General features: G+C 48.1%; 2 protein-coding genes across 3 annotated transcripts in view; one reads left to right on the plus strand and one right to left on the minus strand.

Moving 5' to 3' along the window:
- The window catches only part of LOC113007434 (syncytin-A-like), a 445,664-nt gene that overhangs the window by 292,461 nt on the left and 133,175 nt on the right, over positions 1 to 20,028 (plus strand). The gene's annotated exons all lie outside the window — the stretch shown is intronic.
- On the minus strand, positions 12,545 to 13,474 carry LOC113007442 (olfactory receptor 6N2-like). The gene has a single exon (XM_026144011.1). The coding sequence runs from the start codon at positions 13,463 to 13,465 to the stop codon at positions 12,545 to 12,547; it is 921 nt and encodes a 306-aa protein (XP_025999796.1). The 5' UTR covers positions 13,466 to 13,474.

Consider the following 20,028-nt stretch of genomic DNA (forward strand, 5'->3'; position numbering starts at 1 on the left):
TGAGACTGAGATGCACTCCAGGGCCTCCCCAGAGGCTGGGTTTCAGCCCCCATCAGACTCTGGACCCCTGGAGTTTAAGAAGCCAGCTGAGGACTGCACCCGGCTGTCGCTGCCTGAGCAGGGTCAATGCTCTGCGCAGCTGCAGGCCGCTATGTGTTTGCCAGAGGCCCGTGTGCCTGCTGGTTCTGTTGCGTTCCTGCCAGAGGCCCGTGTGCCTGCTGGTTCTGTTGCGTTCCTGCCAGAGGCCCATGTGCCTGCTGGTTCTGTTGCGTTCCTGCCAGAGGTCTCCACACCTGCTGGTTCTGTTCTGTGTGTGCCAGGGGCTCCAGTGCCCACTGGTTCTGTGACTGTTTTTGCTGGGGGGCCGGAGGAGCCCGTCCAGCCTTCTGCCTCGTCAGCTGGGGGGCCCGAGGAGCCCGTCCAGCGTCCTGCCTCGTCAGCCGGGGGGCCCGAGGAGCCCGTCCAGCGTCCTGCCTCGTCAGCCGGGGGGCCCGAGGAGCCCGTCCGGCCTTCTGCCTCGTCAGCCGGAGGGCCCGAGAAGCCCGTCCAGCGCCCTGCCTCGTCAGCCGGAGGGCCCGAGGAGCCCGTCCAGCTACCAGCTGCAGTCTCATCACCAGCTGCAGTCTCATCACCAGCTGCAGTCTCATCACCAGCTGCAGTGTCATCACCGCCTGCAGTCTCATCACCGCCTGCAGTCTCATCACCGCCTGCAGTCTCATCACCGCCTGCTGTCTCATCACCAGCTGCAGTCTCATCACCGCTGTCTGGTCCGGCTCCAGCATCCTCGTCTTCATCCGCCTCGTCTGGTCCGGCTCCAGCATCCTCGTCTTCATCCTCCTCGTCTGGTCCGGCTCCAGCATCACCTGCAGTGGCCTCCTCTTCAGCCTCAGCTTCCGCCTCGCCTGGGGCTGCAGGGGCCACGCAGCCTTCAGGTCCCCTACTACCACCTCCACATCGTCGGTCATCTGCCAGGCCGCTTGTTGGGCATCTCCGCCACCGTGGACGCCCTCCTGGACGCCGCCACTGCCTTCCGCACGGCCGGCCTCCGGACTTGTTTCCACGCCGCCGTTGCCGCCCGCACGGTCGGCCCCCGGACTTGTTTCCACGCCGCCGTTGCCGTCCGCACGGTCGGCTCCCGGACTTGTTTCCACGCCGCCGTTGCCGTCCGCACGGTCGGCCCCCAGAACTGTTTCCACGCCGCCGTTGCCGTCCGCACGGTCAGCCCCCAGAACTGTTTCCACGCCGCCGTTGCCGTCCGCACGGTTGGCCCCCAGAACTGTTTCCACGCCACTGCCTACTGCGCGGCCGGCATCCGGACCTGCCCCGTTGCCATTCGCATGGTCGGCCTCCTGAACTTGACCATCTGGGCCTTTTTTGGACTCTGTCCCTCCGTCCTGGGCCCCCTCCGCCCGCCCTGGTCGGGTTGTTTTCTGTTTTGTTTTGGTCCGTTTTTTCGTTTCTGCTGGGCTGTCTGGTGCCAGCCCTTGAGGGGGGGGTACTGTCATGGTCCTGGGTCGGTGACCCAGCGCTTTTAGTTTGTTATCATTTTCTAGATGATGATGATTGTTTAAGTTCTGTGTTATTTTCGATCTGCCTCTAAGTCTGCGTCTGTACCTGTCTGTCTATGGTGTCTCCCCATCTGTTTGTGAATCTGTCTGTTTAGTTCAATGTCTTGTCTGGTTCCATGTATCTGAGTTTCCTGTTTTATTGTGAAGGTCCGTGTCGTATGTGAGTGTGATCAGTTTACGTTTCCCCTGTCCCGTCAGCCCAGATTCCTCCCAGCTGTGTTGCCCTCCTGTCTCTCATCCCCTGATTACTGGTGTGTGTATTTAAGCCCTGTGTGTTCTCCTGCCTGTTGCCGGTTCGTCTGTATTACTCAGTGTCAGTCTGTGTATCCACCGTGTCTTCTCCCTGCTGTTCATCGTCATCCTCCTCTGCTCGGTTTCATTCAGGTTTGTGCTCTGTAGTTTAGTTGTTTCCCAGTTTAGTTTAGTTCGAGCCCCATTTGCTGTTTGTCCACATTCTTTTGTGTTCAATAAATCACCTTCACTCCTCTACGACTGCCTGCGCTTGGATCCTCATTTATTCCACACGGCTCGCCTCGGCAGCCGTGACACAGATGGCGATGGACGGTCCACACATTCTGAAAATGGCAGCTGCACACCTGGCTTTCTTTTTGGACAGAAATTCGGTAGAGAATGAGGCAAGCTGTCAGGGTCCTTTTCACTCATCCAGGCAGCTGCATCACCGGAAAGTGACCTGGAGCGCTTGCCTCTTTTTGCCGGAGGACAAGTCATCCGACTCCTTCCCCTCCCTCTGCTTCCCTCCAGAGTAGGGGCTGCTTCAGTTGAGACTTCAGTTCCCTCCTCTTCAACATTATCAACACTATACACAAAAGAAATTATACCATCTGTTCAATTTGTATAGCACGAGAGTTATATAATGGTGCGTAATTTGGGCAAAAAAGTTTTGCGGTGCAAAATTCCACTTTTGCACAGCAAACGTAATTTTTCCTACGTTTCTCTTCCATAAAAAACATTATTTTATTTCAAACAATATACATACTTGTCTTGGCAAGGGTCAATCCCTTCAACGAAGTCGGCCTCATCCTCTTCTGTTCAAACAAGCCTTTTGTTGATCTACATATTTTATTTTATTTTTTTTACATTATTTACATTTGATCTTTTACATTGTATATAATGTCTATTGATTTTATTGTTTATTTTAATATTTTAATATTTGTGTACAGCGCTTTGTGATTGCCTGTCTGCGAAAAGCGCTTAATAAATAAAGTTTACTTACTTACTTACTTACTTACTTACTGTCGGCAGAATCAGGATCCGACAAATGGCCAGAAGCTCCGTATTCAGGAGGGGCGGTAATCAGATCCAAAGCGTCACGCAATGTGAGGTATTTGGTGTGTCCGGATTGTCGCTGCATAATAATGTAATGGGTGGATGTGTTTGAGTGTGTAGAAAGTGTGTATTGTGTGTTTTGTACGAGTGTATGTTTCTAGAAAAAGCGACAATATACACGAGCGAGAGAAAAAACTAAATTTCCCGGGGAAATTCCTGTCACTTCCTGTTGTTGTTGGACCGGCCCACGTAATAGGTCACGCTGACAACGTGACGAGACATAATCAAAGTAGGAAGTGACGTGAACAGCTGATCAGATCGATAAAGAGTCTGGTTGAGGATTATGGTTCTTTTTTATTTGTTCACTTTTTATATGATTTCTGCAAACATATTAGAGGAAGGAAACATCTCTCTGGGAAAATCTGCATGTGTGATATGTAAGTACAACTTCTCCAGTTTCATATGCAAAAAAAATTATTGCGCTAGCTTACGTGGTTGCAGTTCTACTGGGATTTAAAAATAGTTAGGCAAATCGGAGCGGGGCCGCTCTGCTCGGTTCTAAAGGGTTAACAATGGCTAACACTGAGCAGTGCTGATTTTCTAACACTGGAATATTTCTAACATTTTGAGTTATTTTCCAGTGTTAGAAAATCAGCACTGCTCAGTGTTAGCCATTGTTAATCTTCAAAACTGACTAGGTTACTTTTAAATATATAACACTGTCAAAAGTGTTAATTTAACACTCAACAGTGTTGTATTTAACACTCAGAGGTGTGGACCCATATAGACACTCTCTAGTGTTAATTTAACACTGGAGATTTTGCTGTGTAGCTGTATACTATGCTGGCCACTTGGTTATTGCGCTCCATGTATGCCCTGCCTGCCAGCCTCTTACACCCTGCTGTTATGTGCTGGATTGTTTCAGGGCATCTTTACACAGCCTGCACATGGGGTCTTGTCTGGTGTGATAGACCCAAGCCTCTATCAATCTTGTGCACAGAGCTTGTTCCTGTGATGCCATGATTCATGCCTCTTTGCTGTCTCTCATTCTAGCTTTGTCCAGCAACTGGTAGGATTTTTGGATGTCACCCACTTCCTCTATCTGCCGGTGGTACATAATGTAGAGGGGCCTATCCTTCCATGATGGTTCTTCTTCCTCCTCTTTCTTGGGTTTCTGCCACCTGAAGTATTCCCTGAGAAGGTGATTTGTCATGGCCATCTTTCTGATGTATTTGTGGATGTTTGTTGTCTCATCCTGGACTGTAGTGCTGAAACTCACTAGTCTCTGCCTCCTTCCTTCCGCTTAGCATACAGCCTCAGGGTGCTGGACTTGGGGTGAAACCCTCCATGCATGGTAAGGAGCTTCCTCGTCTTGATGTTAGTGGCTTCTATCGTCTCCTTTGGCCAGCTTCTTATCTCAGCAGGGTACCTGATCACGGTGTAGGTGTTGATAGATCTTGTTCTTAACTGTCAGATGACTCCTCAGAACTTGCCTGACCCTCTGTAGATACTTGTTGGCTGCAGCTTTCCTAGCGGGCTCTTCATGGTTCGCATTTGCCTGTGGGATTTGGCAGTTACTTTTAGCTCTCCTCAATGTTTGCAATGTTGCCTTCTAATAGTGCGATTCCCTTGCTTCTGGCTACCTTCCCTCCCTTTGTTAGAATAGAATAGAATAGAATAGAATTCAACTTTATTGTCATTGCACATGCACAGGTACAGGGCAACGAAATGCAGTTTGCATCCATCCAGAAGTGCTTTAGTGATATAGATATATTACAATATATATTAGCAATAATATAGATATGTGAGTATATTACAGAAATGGGTCTATTATGGTATGTTATAATGTACACGGTATGAAGTATGTTGTGAATATTCTATAACTATAAGTATGTACAGGCTGTAGTGAGTACAAGCTATGTACAGGCTATGAACAGGATATAAATATGAAAAACTATACAGAATATGAAATAAATAACTTTACAGAATCTGAGATATACAGAAATGGGAACTATGCAAGTTGTAAAAAGTTGTAGGATTAAAGATTATCGAATGTACAGAATGATTATTTACACAGAGCTATACAGTAGTGCAGTTAAGATAAGTGAGTGTCATGGTCGGCTGTGTGGCAGGCAGGCAGGAGTGGTGGACCCAAAATGCAGGATTCTCAGGACACGAGGTTTAGACAGAAAATGCAGCTTTATTGCTGGAGCAGAACATCAAGATAAAATAAAACTCACAAAAGCAAACAAAACTCTAAACAGAGATGCAGGAGGACTGGAAATCCTAAACACGCAGCAAGTGAGGGTGAACAGACGTTAACGATGCGACACCGAGTAGGGGAAGACACAGACACTAAATACAAGAGGTGAACGGAGCAAAGAGGAAACAGCTGGGAGACACGGCTGACGTTGATTACACTGACAAGACAGGGAGAGCACAAAGCTGAACGCACTGACAAAGGACACAGACCTACAAAATAAGACAGGAAGCACACGCCAGACAGAGACAGACTCGTAAACAGGCATAATGACGTCATGGACAAACAGAGGGACATACGGGCAGAGAAGACCAAGCACAGGCAACCTAAACCAAACATAAGGGCAAGATAACAAAACCTAAACCAGACATAATCATCATCGTCATCAACATCATCATCAGATAACTAAAGAATCAGAATATAATTGTAATCAAAACAGTATCACCAGAGAATAACCAATCCATAGTGCAAAAATAAACCAAAACATAAGAAACTCAAAATGCTGGGTCGACCCGACCCAGGACCGTGACAGTACCCCCCCCACAAGGGCGGGCTCCAGACCGCCCAACAGAAGCACAAAAAACAGCCAAAAACAGAAAACAACCCAACCAGGGTGGGCGGCGGGGGACCAGGAAGGAGGGACAGAGCCCAGAAAGACCCAGAAGGTCAAGTTCAGGGGGCCGACCCGGAGGCCGACAGTGCAGGAGGCCAAAACAGTTCAGTTCCGGGGGCCGACCGTGTGGACGGCAACTGCGACGACGGGCAAACAGTTCCGGGGGCCGGCCACGCGGAAGGCAGTGGCGGCATTCAGGAGGGTGTTCAGGAGGGCGTCCACGGTGGCGGAGATGCCCAACAAGCGGCCTGGCAGATGACCGACGATGTGGAGGCGGTAGTAGGGGACCTGAAGGCTGCGTGGCCCCTGCAGCCCCAGGCGAAGCGGAGGCTGGACCAGACGAGGATGACGAGGATGCGGAGGCTGGACCAGACGAGGCTGACGAGGATGCGGAGGCTGGACCAGACGAGGATGATGAGGATGCGGAGGTGGACCAGACGAGGATGATGAGGATGCAGAGGCTGGACCAGACGAGGATGATGAGGATGCAGAGGCTGGACCGGATGAAGCCAAAGCAGACGCTGGACCAGGCGACGAGGATGAAGCCAAAGCAGACGCTGAAACCGGACCAGGCGAGGCCGAAGACTCTGAGGCCGCAGCAGGCGAGGGTGATGAGACTGCAGCTGGTGATGAGACTGCAGCTGATGGCTGGACGGGCTCCTCGGGCCCCCCAGCTGACGAGGCAGAAGGCTGGACGGGCTCCTCGGGCCCCCCAGCAAAAACAGTCTCAGACCCAGTGGGCACTGGAGCCCCTGGCACACACAGAACAGAACCAGCAGGCACACGGGCCTCTGGCAGGAACGCAACAGGACCAGCAGGCACACGGGCCTCTGGCAGGGACAGAACAGGACCAGCAGGCACACGGGCCTCTGGCAGGGACAGAACAGGACCAGCAGGCACACGGGCCTCTGGCAGCGTTGATGCTGACTGGGGCTGAGCAACACATAGGTTAGGCTCAGGAGGCAACAGTTGGGTGCAGTCATCGGCTGACTCCTTAGCCCCCAGGGGTCCAGAGTCAACTGCGGGTTGAAACTCGGACTCTGGGGAGGCCCTGGAGGTAGTAAATGTCTCTAATCGGGCCAGCTTTCGAGGAACGAAAACAGTCCTGTTGAGCATGTTTTCCTGCTTAATACGAGTGAGAAAAGATGGCTGCTCAGCAGGAGACCAGGTTGAGAAAGACTGAAGTGACCGTTGTGGGGAGAATGAAACTAGTGAAGGAGCAGATGATTGAGCTGCGGGTAACGGAGTGGCTAACTGGGCAGCTGACTGAGCTGAGGGCAGCTGAACAGCTAGCTGGGCTGCTGAACGGGCTAACGGTTGAGGAGGTGTTTGTAGTGAGCGTGATGCAGGGGGTGGTATAGGCTCCCCTGAGCCTCTAGGGCTCGGTTTAACTAGCTGAAGGAGTTCAGAAGAAACAGTTCTGCTTAGGCTTCTCTGCTCTAAGAGAACAGGGCTGAAACAGCCCGTTAAGTCCCCCTCCCCATTCTTGGGTTGCGAACCCACAGCGCCATTCATAGATTCAGCAGTACATCTCAAAACTGAATTCAAACTGTCCGGGGTTAACTCTGTATCGACAGAAAAGTTCTTAGCAGGCTCCAACAGAGGGTGCACAATCAGAGTTTTGCCCATACATTCTGGTTCTTCAGCGGAAAAAGCATCAACATAATGAGTCAGGGAGTCTTTTCTTTCTACTGGGCCGGGGTGAACGTCCATGGAACAAACCGCCTTCACCTCACTACTCTTAGCCGTGAGAAGAAAACAGTTCCCATTACTATTTGCAGGTGAAGCAATAGGGGTACAGTCAATATCACTCACCATTGCCTGCTGTTCTGACGAGTGATTGGGCTCCGGTTGTAGTGAGGAATGACGGCGGTGGCGCCGCTTCCTCCTGGCGGCAGGGGCTGAGGCGACAGGAGAAACTGGTGACGATGGAGAAAAGACGTCCTCGTCCTCGTCCTGCGACCACATCGCCGCCAGGCAGGAGGCAGGTGAATTAAGCCCTGAGCGGCAAGAAGTGGAGCTCTGTGGCCGCGGTGCGGAAACGCCTTTCCTCTGTTGCAATTGCTGCTGTACGGCGGCCGACTCCGCGGAGAGCTCCTTGTGTTGCGGCTGCTGCCGATGCGACGGCTTCGGCGAAGAATACTGGGCGCGGACAAAAGCTGCAAGCTCCCGAGCCTGTAGCACCTCCTGGGCTTCATGCAGCTGGTCTATGAAGCCCCTAAATCCCTTTAGTGTGCGCAAATGAGGATTCCCCTCCAGGATCGCTTCTATAGCGTTAATCCCAACTGCCATAGTCTTAGCGTCCTTAGTGTGGGAGACCCGCTCGATCAGGCGGTGGATGCGGGAGAGGTCATGTTCCCGGGATGAATCCGCTGGGTCCAGGAAATGGTCGCATCGTTCTGTCATGGTCGGCTGTGTGGCAGGCAGGCAGGAGTGGTGGACCCAAAATGCAGGATTCTCAGGACAGGAGGTTTAGACAGAAAATGCAGCTTTATTGCTGGAGCAGAACATCAAGATAAAATAAAACTCACAAAAGCAAACAAAACTCTAAACAGAGATGCAGGAGGACTGGAAATCCTAAACACGCAGCAAGTGAGGGTGAACAGACGTTAACGATGCGACACCGAGTAGGGGAAGACACAGACACTAAATACAAGAGGTGAACGGAGCAAAGAGGAAACAGCTGGGAGACACGGCTGACGTTGATTACACTGACGAGACAGGGAGAGCACAAAGCTGAACGCACTGACAAAGGACACAGACCTACAAAATAAGACAGGAAGCACACGCCAGACAGAGACAGACTCGTAAACAGGCATAATGACGTCATGGACAAACAGAGGGACATACGGGCAGAGAAGACCAAGCACAGGCAACCTAAACCAAACATAAGGGCAAGATAACAAAACCTAAACCAGACATAATCATCATCGTCATCAACATCATCATCATCAGATAACTAAAGAATCAGAATATAATTGTAATCAAAACAGTATCACCAGAGAATAACCAATCCATAATGCAAAAATAAACCAAAACATAAGAAACTCAAAATGCTGGGTCGACCCGACCCAGGACCGTGACAGTGAGGGTGTAGATAGTTTCTACAGAGGCTATATAAAGTGCTAGTGGTTGTGAGTGGTGGTTCAGTCCATGTTATTATTGTGTGTTTGAGGGTACAGTTGTCCATTGTGGGTGTGTGTATGTTCAGTCCATGAGTTTAACGTGGGTCAGATGTCAGGAAGCAGAGTTCAGGAGTCTGACAGCTGTGGAGAAGAAGCTGTTCCGGTACCTGGTGGTCTTAGTCCGGAGGCTCCTGTGGCGCCTCCCAGAGGGCAGGAGGGTGAAGAGTCCATGTGATGGGTGACTGGGGTCTTTGATGATTTTCCCAGCCCTTTTCAGACACCGCTTCCTGTAGATGTCTTTTATGGCAGGAAGTGGTGCTCCGGCGATGCGCTGGGCAGTTTTCACGACCCTCTGCAACGCCTTCCGGTCCGAGGCAGAGCAGTTCCCATACCAGACTGTTATACAATTGGTCAGGATGCTCTCGATGGTGCAACGATAGAAGTTCACCAGGATGTCTGAGGACAGGTGGTTCTTCCTCAGAGTCCTCAAGAAGAAGAGGCGCTGGTGAGCCTTCTTGACCAGCTTGGAGCAGTTGGTCGTCCAGGTCGCACCACTCAGCCAGACGATCCACCTCCTCCCTGTAGGCGGCCTCATCGTTGTCACTGATGAGGCCAATCACCGTGGTGTCATCTGCAAACTTAATGATGGTGTTGGAACCATCAGCAGGTCTGCAGTCGTGGCTGAAGAGGGAGTAGAGGAAAGGGCTCATCACACAGCCTTGTGGTACACCAGTGTTCATCGTGATTGTAGATGAGCATCGGTTATCCAGCCGGACATGTTGGGGGCGGTTGGTCAGGAAGTCCAGTAACCATTTGCAGATGAGGGAACTGATGCCCAGGTCTGTCAGTTTCCTGATGAGTTGTGAGGGGTGGATTGTATTGAATGCTGAACTGAAGTCTATAAACAGCATTCTGGCGTAGGTGTTGTTGTTGTCCAGGTGTGAGAGGAGAGAGTGCAGTGCGATGGAGACTGCATCCTCTGTGCTCCTGTTCTGGCGGTATGCGAATTGGTGGGGGTCCAGGGTGGGGGGGAGACAGGATTTGAAGTGTGCTAGGACCAGCTGCTCTAAGCACTTAGTGATGATGGGGGTGAGTGCTACTGGGCGGTAATCATTGAGGCAAGATGGGTTGGAGTTTTTGGGTATCGGGACGATGGAGGTGGATTTGAAGCAGGGCGGTACCACAGCGTGGGCCAAGGACAGATTGAATATGTCTGTGAGCACTCCTGCAAGCTCCCCAGAACACGCTCTGAGAACACGCCCGGGGATGCCATCAGGGCCTGCAGCCTTGTGGATATTGATCCTGCTCAGCACCGCTCCTACATCAGTGGGGGAGAGAGTCAGAGGTTGGTGGTCTGGCGTCATGTCTGCTTTGGTTGCGGTTGTGGGGTTCCCTCGCTCAAAACGAGCATAAAAGTTGTTGAGCTCGTTGAGGAAGGAGACATCAGAGGATGCGGGGGAGGGTTTGGTGGTCCTGTAGTCTGTGATGGTCTGGAGTCCTTGCCACATGCGTCGGGGGTTGGAGTTGGAGAAGTGTTCTTCTACCTTCTTTTTGTAATGGTGTTTGGCTTTTTTGATGCCCTTCTTTAGATTAGCCCTGGCTGTGCTGTAGGCGTGTGCATCTCCTGACCTAAAGGCGGTGTTGCGGGCCTTCAGGAGGAGATGAACATCCTGGTTCATCCAAGGCTTCTGGTTGGGGTACATGGTAATCCGTTTCTGGGTGGTGACACTGTCTGTGGTTTTGGAGATGTAATCCAGATGAGGCGTACTGGTCCAGGTCTGTGTGGGTGAACATATTCCAGTCTGTGTTTTTAAATCTGTCCTGGAGCACTGCGTCTGTCCCCTCTGGCCACACTTTAATTGTCCTCACAGCAGGTTTCACACGTTGGATGAGTGGTGAATACCTAGGTGTGAGGAACAGGGAGAGATGGTCCGATTGTCCAATGTGGGGGAGGGGTGTGGCTTTGTAGGCTCCAGCCAGGTTGGAATACACATGGTCTAAAGTCTTGTCTCCTCTGGTGTGGCAGGAGACATGTTGGTGGAATCTGGGGAGGACTGTCTTTAAGTTGGTGTGGTTGAAGTCGCCAGCAACAATAAAAGCAGCCTCGGGGTGTTTATTCTGGTGTTTGTTAATGGCTGCAGAAAGTTCTTTCATGGCCAACCTAGCATTAGCGTCGGGGGGTATATACACGGCAGTGAGTATGATCGAAGTGAGTTCTCTGGGGAGATAATAAGGTCTGCATTTGACCATTAAAAACTCCGCATTAGGTGAGCAGTGACTCTCAGTAGTAGTGGAGTTCATGCACCAAGCATTGTTAATATAAATGCACAAACCTCCACCTCTGGTCTTGCCGGAGTCATCTGCTAGCCTGTCGGCTCGGTGTGTGTGGCGTCCTGCTAACTCGATAGCATTGTCCGGGCAGCTGTTGTTCAACCATGTTTTGGTGAAAAACATGACATTTGAGTCCATAATCCGTCTGTTGTTAGTGATGGAGAGCCGTATCTCATCCATTTTGTTTGCCAGAGAACGGACATTAGCAAGAAAAATACTGGGTAAACCATCCGACTACACTTCTCTAGTCTGAACAACATTCCAATGTATATCCTGATGGTGTGGATTAGTGAATCAATGACTCTTGGAATACAAGGGGTGGCTGTGGTTCAGATGGTAGAGCAGATCAGCTACTGATTGGAAGGTTGGTGGTTCGATCCTTGGCTTCCCCAGTCTGCATGTCAAATATCCTTGGGCAAGATACTAACCCCAACTTGCCCTCTGATGCGTTTATTGGGAGTGTGAATGTAGGTTAGTTTGCACTTGTGTTTAGAAGAGCTTGTACGAGTGGGTGTGAATGAGGCATGTTGTATACGGTGCTTTGAGTACTCCGAGGGAGTAGAAAAGTGCTATATAAGAATCAGTCCATTTACAGCTTGATGTCATCTTGTAGAGGAGATGGCTGATTATTGCTTGAAGTTGGCCTCAAGTGTTGTACGCCACATCCCCATTGAGTTTGAGTTCTTGATGAAGGCTCTTAGCATCCAGTTGATCTGCATATGGGCATCGAGTCATGGGCCTTCTTGTATTAATCCAAGCGGTGCACAGATTAACCAATCTGGCCTTGCAGTCTGGGGTGACTACACGGTCTACCAGGAGATAGTGTTTTGTGCTTCTGGTATTCTTGCCAATTCTTTTCTGTGCCCCGCGCATGTGCCTGTTCATCTTTGCGGATATGATGCTTGATATTAAGTGGTTATTACTTCGGTAATTGCATAGAAAGTGCTACCATAATTTGAATTTGAAAAAAAAAGAATTTTTTTCTCCCTTTCATTGACATTGATATGTCAGTGACAATACTAAAGAGGGCGTTCTGCATCACTGAGAGACTGGTAGAATTTGATTTATTTTAATAAACTGTTTTTGAGCATTTACAACCAACAATAGTAAATAATAATCTCTAACCAAAAAAAAAGGAAAATGTGAAATGCAGGCAAATAAGCTGTTTAGACATCAAATTTTACCAGCAACAGTTTAAGAAAATGTTTATCTTTGCTTTATGACCATCACTTATGTCATCGCTAGAATAGCAGGCATTAACATTTATATAAATGCCATGGCATAATTATCCATTATCTAACTTGCATTACAATTGCCGATGAAATCTCATACATTTGATAATAGGGCAGCAATACCAGTGTTATTTAACATGACAAAACAATATCTTGAGGTTTTTAAAAATTTCATTCATTTTGAGTCCATATATAATTGGATTTAAAAGAGGATGGAATAAAATTGACTGAAAAGTCAGTATTAAGCGAAGAGTTTTTGATAGATCAGATTCCAGTCGAACTATAATTACATCAAAAACAATAAAACAGGAAAAGTTGATTAACACCAGCAAGTGGGGTAAACATGTCTTTACAGCTTTTTTCCTCACTTCTCTGCAACTTTGGTAAGATACTCTAACAATCCTGATGTATGTAAAAAGTATGAAAAGCAAAGGTAGAAGGGCAATATTTATCAACATGACCACACCATATACAGATATTGCCACTGAGGTCACACACTGAAGCTTGTATCCTGAATTGTTACAAAAAATTCCTGTCAGAGTAAAGCTACAGAGTTTTACTTCAGAATACAACACAACTGACACTGCTGTCTCAAAAGCAGGTATAAGCCAAGCTAAAACTAGAGAGACATATATAGTTATTCTATTCATTATAACTGGATATTGCAGGGGTTTGCATATAGACACATACCTGTCATATGCCATTGCTGCCAACAGTAAAAACTCTGACCCAGCTGAGGTGTAATATAAAAATCCTTGGAAAAGACAAAGCGTATACGATATAATCTGTTTTTCAGACAAAACATCAGATAAAAGCTTCGGATAGATAATCATGCTGTAAAGAACAGAGTTGATTAACAAAGCTGCAATAAAAATGTACATTGGCTCGTGAAGGTTTTTGCAAGTCCAAATAAGGCACACTATAGTCGAATTAAAGCAGAGTATCAGAATATAAAGTGTGAATATAACCACAAAATAGAGATACCTGTATTTGTGCAATTCTGCAAACCCACCAAGAGTTAACAATGTTACATTTAATTCAACATCCATTGAATGAACAAAAATGTTATTGACCATGGAACTAGATTACATAAACTGTATTCATGAATAACAAATGAAAAGACAAGTGTTGGAGTAATATATTTCTAACATTAAACTAAGAAGGTAAGTGACTATGTGGCTTTGTTTTATCAGAAAACCTTCCATCCTCTGTGGGACTCATTAAGTTCTCCACTAACATGTAAACGACTTCAGGAAATCTAACCAGTTGTCATGATTGGTTGTGTGGCAGGCAGGCAAGCAGGAGTGGTGGACCCAAAATGCAGGACTCAGACACAGAAGTGAAAATTAAAGCGCAGCTTTATTGCTGGGAAAAACCTTGTACTAACTAAACTCACCAAAAGACCAACAAAAGTCTGAACAGAGGAACTGAGGACGGAAACACTGGAAAAGAAATACTAAACTGGAGCAGATGACTAAACACTAGAAACACTAGAAACACGGAAGCAGAACACACAGCTAGTTGAGGGTACGATGCGACAGGGAACACAGGAAAACACAGGGCTTATATACACAGGGGAGTAATCAGGGAATGGAAAACAGGAGGGAGACACAGCTGGGAGGGTTCGTGCTAATAATACATGGGGAGCAAAGCTAGACACACTGAGATGAGGCAAAACCTTTCACAATAAAATGGGAAACAAGAAATGTCTGTGAAGGTTCTCAGTCATCCAGGTCATCGTAGTCAAAGGAGCTTGCAAAGAAAAGTGTCTTGACTTCTTTAAGTTACTTGAAGACGTTTCACCTCTCATCCAAGAAGCTTCTTCAGTTCTAAGGTCACCTTCACATGATAAGGTGGGGCCAGGTTTCACAATGAACTCACCCGAAACTCTGACTGATTGGGACCCACACCCAGTTTCACACCTTGGCTCAGGCGATTAGAGGATCATCAGGGGGTCCTTTTGTCCCTCTGTAGGGGGATACTCCCACTAGGTTTATATCTGGGACTCCCCACCATTTGACCTTAGAACTGAAGAAGCTTCTTGGATGAGAGAAACAAAACAAAACACAAGGAGCCCAAGAACCGAGATACCGGAATTACTCAAAACAAATCCCACTGGGTCTACCATGAGTCCACTAAGCAAAAGGTTCAGGAAGCCAACCCGGAGGCTGACAGCACAAAAGTCAAACAAAAGGTACTCAGGGGGACGGCCGCATGAAAGGCAGCGGCAGCGGCGACGCAGACGATGGAGGTCCAGAGGCCGGCCGCGCGGAAGGCAGCGGCGGCGACGACAGAGCTGGTCCGGAGGCCGGCCGTGCGGAAGGCAGTGGCGGCGACGACAGAGCTGGTCCGGAGGCCGCCCACGATGGCGGCGACGCCCAGCCAGTGGCCTGGAAGGCGGCCGGCGATGTTGAGGGGCTGGACGTACATTGGATGGTGGCGTAGCAACCGCAGGCCCAGGCGAGGCAGGACCAGGCAAGGTAGGGCCAGGCGAGGAGGGACCAGGCGAAGCTGAAGCTGAAGCTGGACCAGGCGAAGCTGAAGCTGGACCAGGTCCTGGTCAAAATGACCCAGGACCATGACACCAGTTGACATTTATAGTCCTATGTCCTTCATTGTGTTTTCTCACACATTTTTTTTCAATCTATGGGACTAGTAAAGGCTTAGTAGCATAGGCAAAAGGTCGGCATTATGACAAAAAGGCTAAAGAAACACCTTGAATAAGAAGGTCTTTTTTTTTCTTGTTTCGATATGTGAATGAGGATGATCAAAGTCTTATAGCTGCGGGTTGGACCTCTAACTCTATTCAACCTGCGAGTCCCCTCAAGCTGAGACCTGGGAACTTAAGGGTACCATGCAGTATTTCTGATCATCACAGAAACAACTGTGGCTTTCAACCGCTACATCTTCTCAAGTTACTTTCTCAGTTTTTTACTCTCAAGCTTATCATGTTTCTTCTTCCTGATATTGTTATCACTTTGTATAGAGAAATCTATCACTACAGCTGTTCATGTATATTATGTCTGCCATCTGGTTATGGCATTCCATGTATGCCCTGCCTGCTAGCATCTTGCACCAAGCTGTTATGTGCTGAATTGTCTCAGGGGCATCTTTGCACAGTCTGCACATGGGGTCTCTCCTGGGTTGGTAGACCCAAGCCTCTATGAATTTTGTGCTCAGAGCTTGTTCCTGTGATGCCATGATTCATGACTCAGTGCTGTCTCTCAGTCCAGCTTTGTCCAGCTACTGGTTGGATTGTTTTGAATGTTAGCCAAGTCTATCTGCTACTGGTACATACCATGCAGGGGCCTATCCTTCCATGATGGTTCTTCTCCTTGCTCCTCTTCTTTCTTGGGTTTCTGCTGCCTGAAATACTCACTAAGGAATTAACAACCCTAGTCTGTAACAAAGTCAGCAAAGAAGGACGTAAAGCTATAAAACTCCACTGTATTATTCACCAACAAGCACTCTGTGCTAAACATTTAAAATATGGCCATGTTATGTAACCGGTGATAAAGGCTATTAATTATATTCTCTCCAAAGCCTTGTGCCACCGCCAGTTTGAACAGCTTCTACTCAACATCCAGAATACGGAGATGTTGTGTAATACAATGATGTAAGATGGCTCAGTTGGAGGTCTGCACTGCAGCGGTTCTACTCTCTTATGCAGGAAATCAGACAATTATTTTTTTGAATTTCACCTGTCGTATCCCCTGATGTAAAATGTTCTGTTCTTATTTAAACAGCTGACTTTGAATTAAGTATAATATTAAAAAATAGTTAAATTCAGGAGGAAACATTTTCATAATCTGACAGGTGAAATTCAAAATATACTGACAGCTCTCCAAGTAAGACTTCAGTATTAAATAAAACGGTCTAGTTATGAAGTTTTACTCAGGAACAAATCAAACACTGAAATAAACCAAACATTGACATTTAGAAGTTATCTAAGTGACTTATATATCATGTTTAACCCGAGTAGCAAAAGACTGCAAAGGGGTTGGGGGGGGGGGGGGGGGGGGGGGTCAAAAACGATGTGCCTTGAGTCTGCACCTTGACCACCTGGTCAGCTGGAGTGGGAGAAAAAAGTCAGTCTGGGCATTATATATTATAGACAAGCCCACCAGGTATTATAGGAGAAACCATAAAGCCTTTGGATGATAACAAACGCTGTTGTGACAGTGATGTACACTGTCTTGTTGGTATATATGCATAAGTTCTAAACAGTTTACATCATATGACCACTTAAGGACATCTCTTGATTTCACCTTCGTGTTTCCCTCTCACCAGATATCCAAACCGACATCATGACAAACAGCTTTTACGGCTGTGGCTCCAGTAAACATCAGCTGATACTAGAAAGTAATATTAAATTAATTCTAACAACAGCTTGTCAAGTAGTACGGTCCCTGGTGGTGGAGATGAAGAGTGCTTGAATGGAAAAGTGGGAGTGATAAAAACTAGATTTAGCTGGCAGCACCTGGGAATGCACAGATATGAATATTCACCTATATCTTGTCGTGGAATTTAAAAAAAAAAAATACAAACACTTGATGAGTGTTTTTGAAGTGAGTTTTATTTACGCTGCAGTCAGGCACACAGACACACAACTCTCATAACTTGTAGCACAACTTCTCATTTCCATATAAGGTGTTGGTGGTTTATACCTCAGTTCTTCCCTGGAACACACACAGCCTCTACTCCCTGAAAGCAGTAAAGCAGTAACAGTTATAGCTAAAGAGGGATATGTTTTGCAGATTATCATGTCTTATTAGTGCTATATATTTCATCCTGTGCAACAAATAAACCCAAGGATGTTTGTATCTTGCTGAAGAGGAAATTTGACTTGGCCATCAGGTATAGCACAAATGATGAAAATGGCTGGCTGGCACTTATCACTGGCAGTATTTTAAATCACAAACTAGCATTTGTATCCGAATACTTTCCAAATGAGCCAGACAGAGACTTTTTTATCTATATTGCTAAGACACTATTAGACATAGCTGGACTGGCCATCGGGCATACCGGGCATTTGCCCCGTGGGCCGATACTGATTTCTCTTTTTTTTATGGGTGGAGGCCAATTTCTTTTTTTTTTTTTTTTTTTGGGGGGGGGGGGGGGGTGTAACGGTATGAACGATGAAAGGTGGTGGCCAGATGCTGGCCAATGTGTACAAATAACTCAGTTGTTTGATGGTGGCTATGGCAGAGCTTCCATAAAGGCCAGCAGGTGGATGAGGGAAAGGGGAGACAGGAGGAGGAGAGACCAGAGGCGGTCGCTGGTCCGAGTGTCAGGTGAACTTCAGGTAAGAAGGAAGGATTCAGGCCTGTTGAGGCCTGAAGTTTGAAGGCGCTTGTGCATCGAAAAGTTTTGGAAGCTTGGTTTTGCCTTTGCTGGATACTGATCTGAAACTCTTTTCTTGCTGCGTCACGACTGACTTTTTAGCTAACGTAAGCTAAAGTGGCAGTTTCTATTTTTGTTTTTGACGCTGTCGCCGGTACGAGATTCCGGAATGGCACCACTTACCTCAACATCCAGCTGTGAAAGCTGCATCAACCTGAGCCAAAAAGTGATCGAGCTGGAACAAAGGATATCCACGCTATACCAAATCCAGGGGGCTGAATGCGAACTTGACACGATCCTCCTTGGCAAAGCTCAAACCACCGCTACTAGCGCTGACACAGTGCACCATCCAGCTGCTGTGTCCCAAGATCCCGCCAACAGTCAACACAGGCTCTCAACTTGCGTCGCTGGTGCTTCTGCCAAGGACGAGAACTCCTGGTTTCAGCTAGGGGCCAGACATAAGGCTCTGGTCAGCTCCACTCCACTCCAACCAGCGCCATGGACCGTGGTTGAGACGCGTGGTGGCTGCAGAGGGGGCAGGAGGATCCGTCTCTCGCACCCTCACCCCTCTGGAGAATAAATTCAATGTCCTGGATCCTGTGGACTTTCCTCCTCTGACCGCTAGCCCTCGCCATCCCGCTGTGTCGCTGAGGTCTGCGCCATCTCCACCACTACGCCCCCGGAGCCGCGGCGGGCAACCCGACGCTGTGGTGCAAACTCACCGCGGAGAGCTGTGCTTTACCCCGGCTCCTCGGAGAAGAGGACCCACGGCGCGGCTACCTGGGAGTCACTCACGCAGTCCGGCTGGCGCATCTCCATCTGAACACCCCCGGTGTCGCGGCGCGGGCGTCTCAGATGGCCAACAGCCCCCGGTGGCACCTCCTCTCTCCACGCTGGTCCTCGGGGATTCCATCGTCAGGAACGTGCGGATGAGGGGGGCGCTCACGCTGTCGTTCCCGGGAGCCACTGTTGTTGACATAGTGGACAGAATTCCCAACATTCTGACATCCCACCCACAGGTTAACCGGCTCATCATCCACATCGGCACCAATGACATCCCCAAACAGCAATCTGAGCTGCTGAAGAGTTGGACTTCCTCCAACTCTTCAGCCTCCTTGGTCAGTTGCAGGTGAGTGCTTTTATCTCTGGGCCCACCCCCACCTGTGGCAGAGGGATAGGCCGTTTCAGCCGGCTGCTCAGCCTTAACACCTGGCTTTCCTCCGCCTGTGTCTCCCACGGCTTGGGTTTTATTAACAACTTTGATGCCTTCTGGGAGAGGAGGCATCTTTTTGGGGCAGACGGGCTCCACCTCAACGCCTGGGGACGCCGTTTGCTGTCTGCCAATTTGGCATTTGGCGTACAGCACTCCCGCACATCGTCCTGTCACTACCCCAAACTGACATTACCTGCTGATCCGTCTGCCACTGACTGATGTTCCCATGGTCCCAGCTCCTATATTCTACTTTTAACAGTAATACACAAAACTCTGGACTAGGACCTCTCTCTCCCACAGTCAACACAATACCCGTCATAATCACAAACAGAGAGCAACAGAATTATCATAAATCCAGTAACTCCAAAAACATTAATAACCTCCGGCCTCTTCAAAAATATCAACATCCATTCAACTCTATTGTCAAAAATCCACCAGTCTCAATCAGTATGGCACTTTTAAATGTACGCTCTCTGTCGAACAAGTCTTTTATTATTAATGATTTAATTTTAGATAATAAACTTGACTGTTTATTTTTAACTGAAACATGGCTGGGTTCGGATGCACCAGTTGTTCTCACTGAGGCCTCCCCACCAAATTTTAATTTCTCTTTTTCTATTACCGTATTTTCACGACCATAAGGCGCACTGTGCTAAAAGGCGCAGTCTCAGTTATGTGTGCCCTTACTGTATTTAACACACACATAAGGCGCACTGGACCATAGGGCGCATACAAGTACCGTATGCGTATTTAAAAATAAAGCGGGAGCAAACCTGAGTTCGGTACCTTACTCACATTTTTATTACCAGTAATCGTCATCATCAACAACACACAAGCATACAAGTGTGCATATTTAACAATAAAGCAGGAGCAAAACAAAGTTTGGTACTCACATTTTTATCATCAATCAAACCCATCGAAGTCCTCATCCTCTGTGTCTGAATTGAACAGCTGCGCTAAATCTCCATCAAACATGCCAGGTTCACTTTCTTCACTGTCAGAGTCACTTTCCGTGCCGTGCGGCTCCTCGGAAATGATGCCGGCTTTTGCGAAAGC

This window comes from Astatotilapia calliptera, chromosome 16, assembly GCF_900246225.1.
Source record: "Astatotilapia calliptera chromosome 16, fAstCal1.2, whole genome shotgun sequence".
NCBI lineage: Eukaryota > Metazoa > Chordata > Actinopteri > Cichliformes > Cichlidae > Astatotilapia > Astatotilapia calliptera.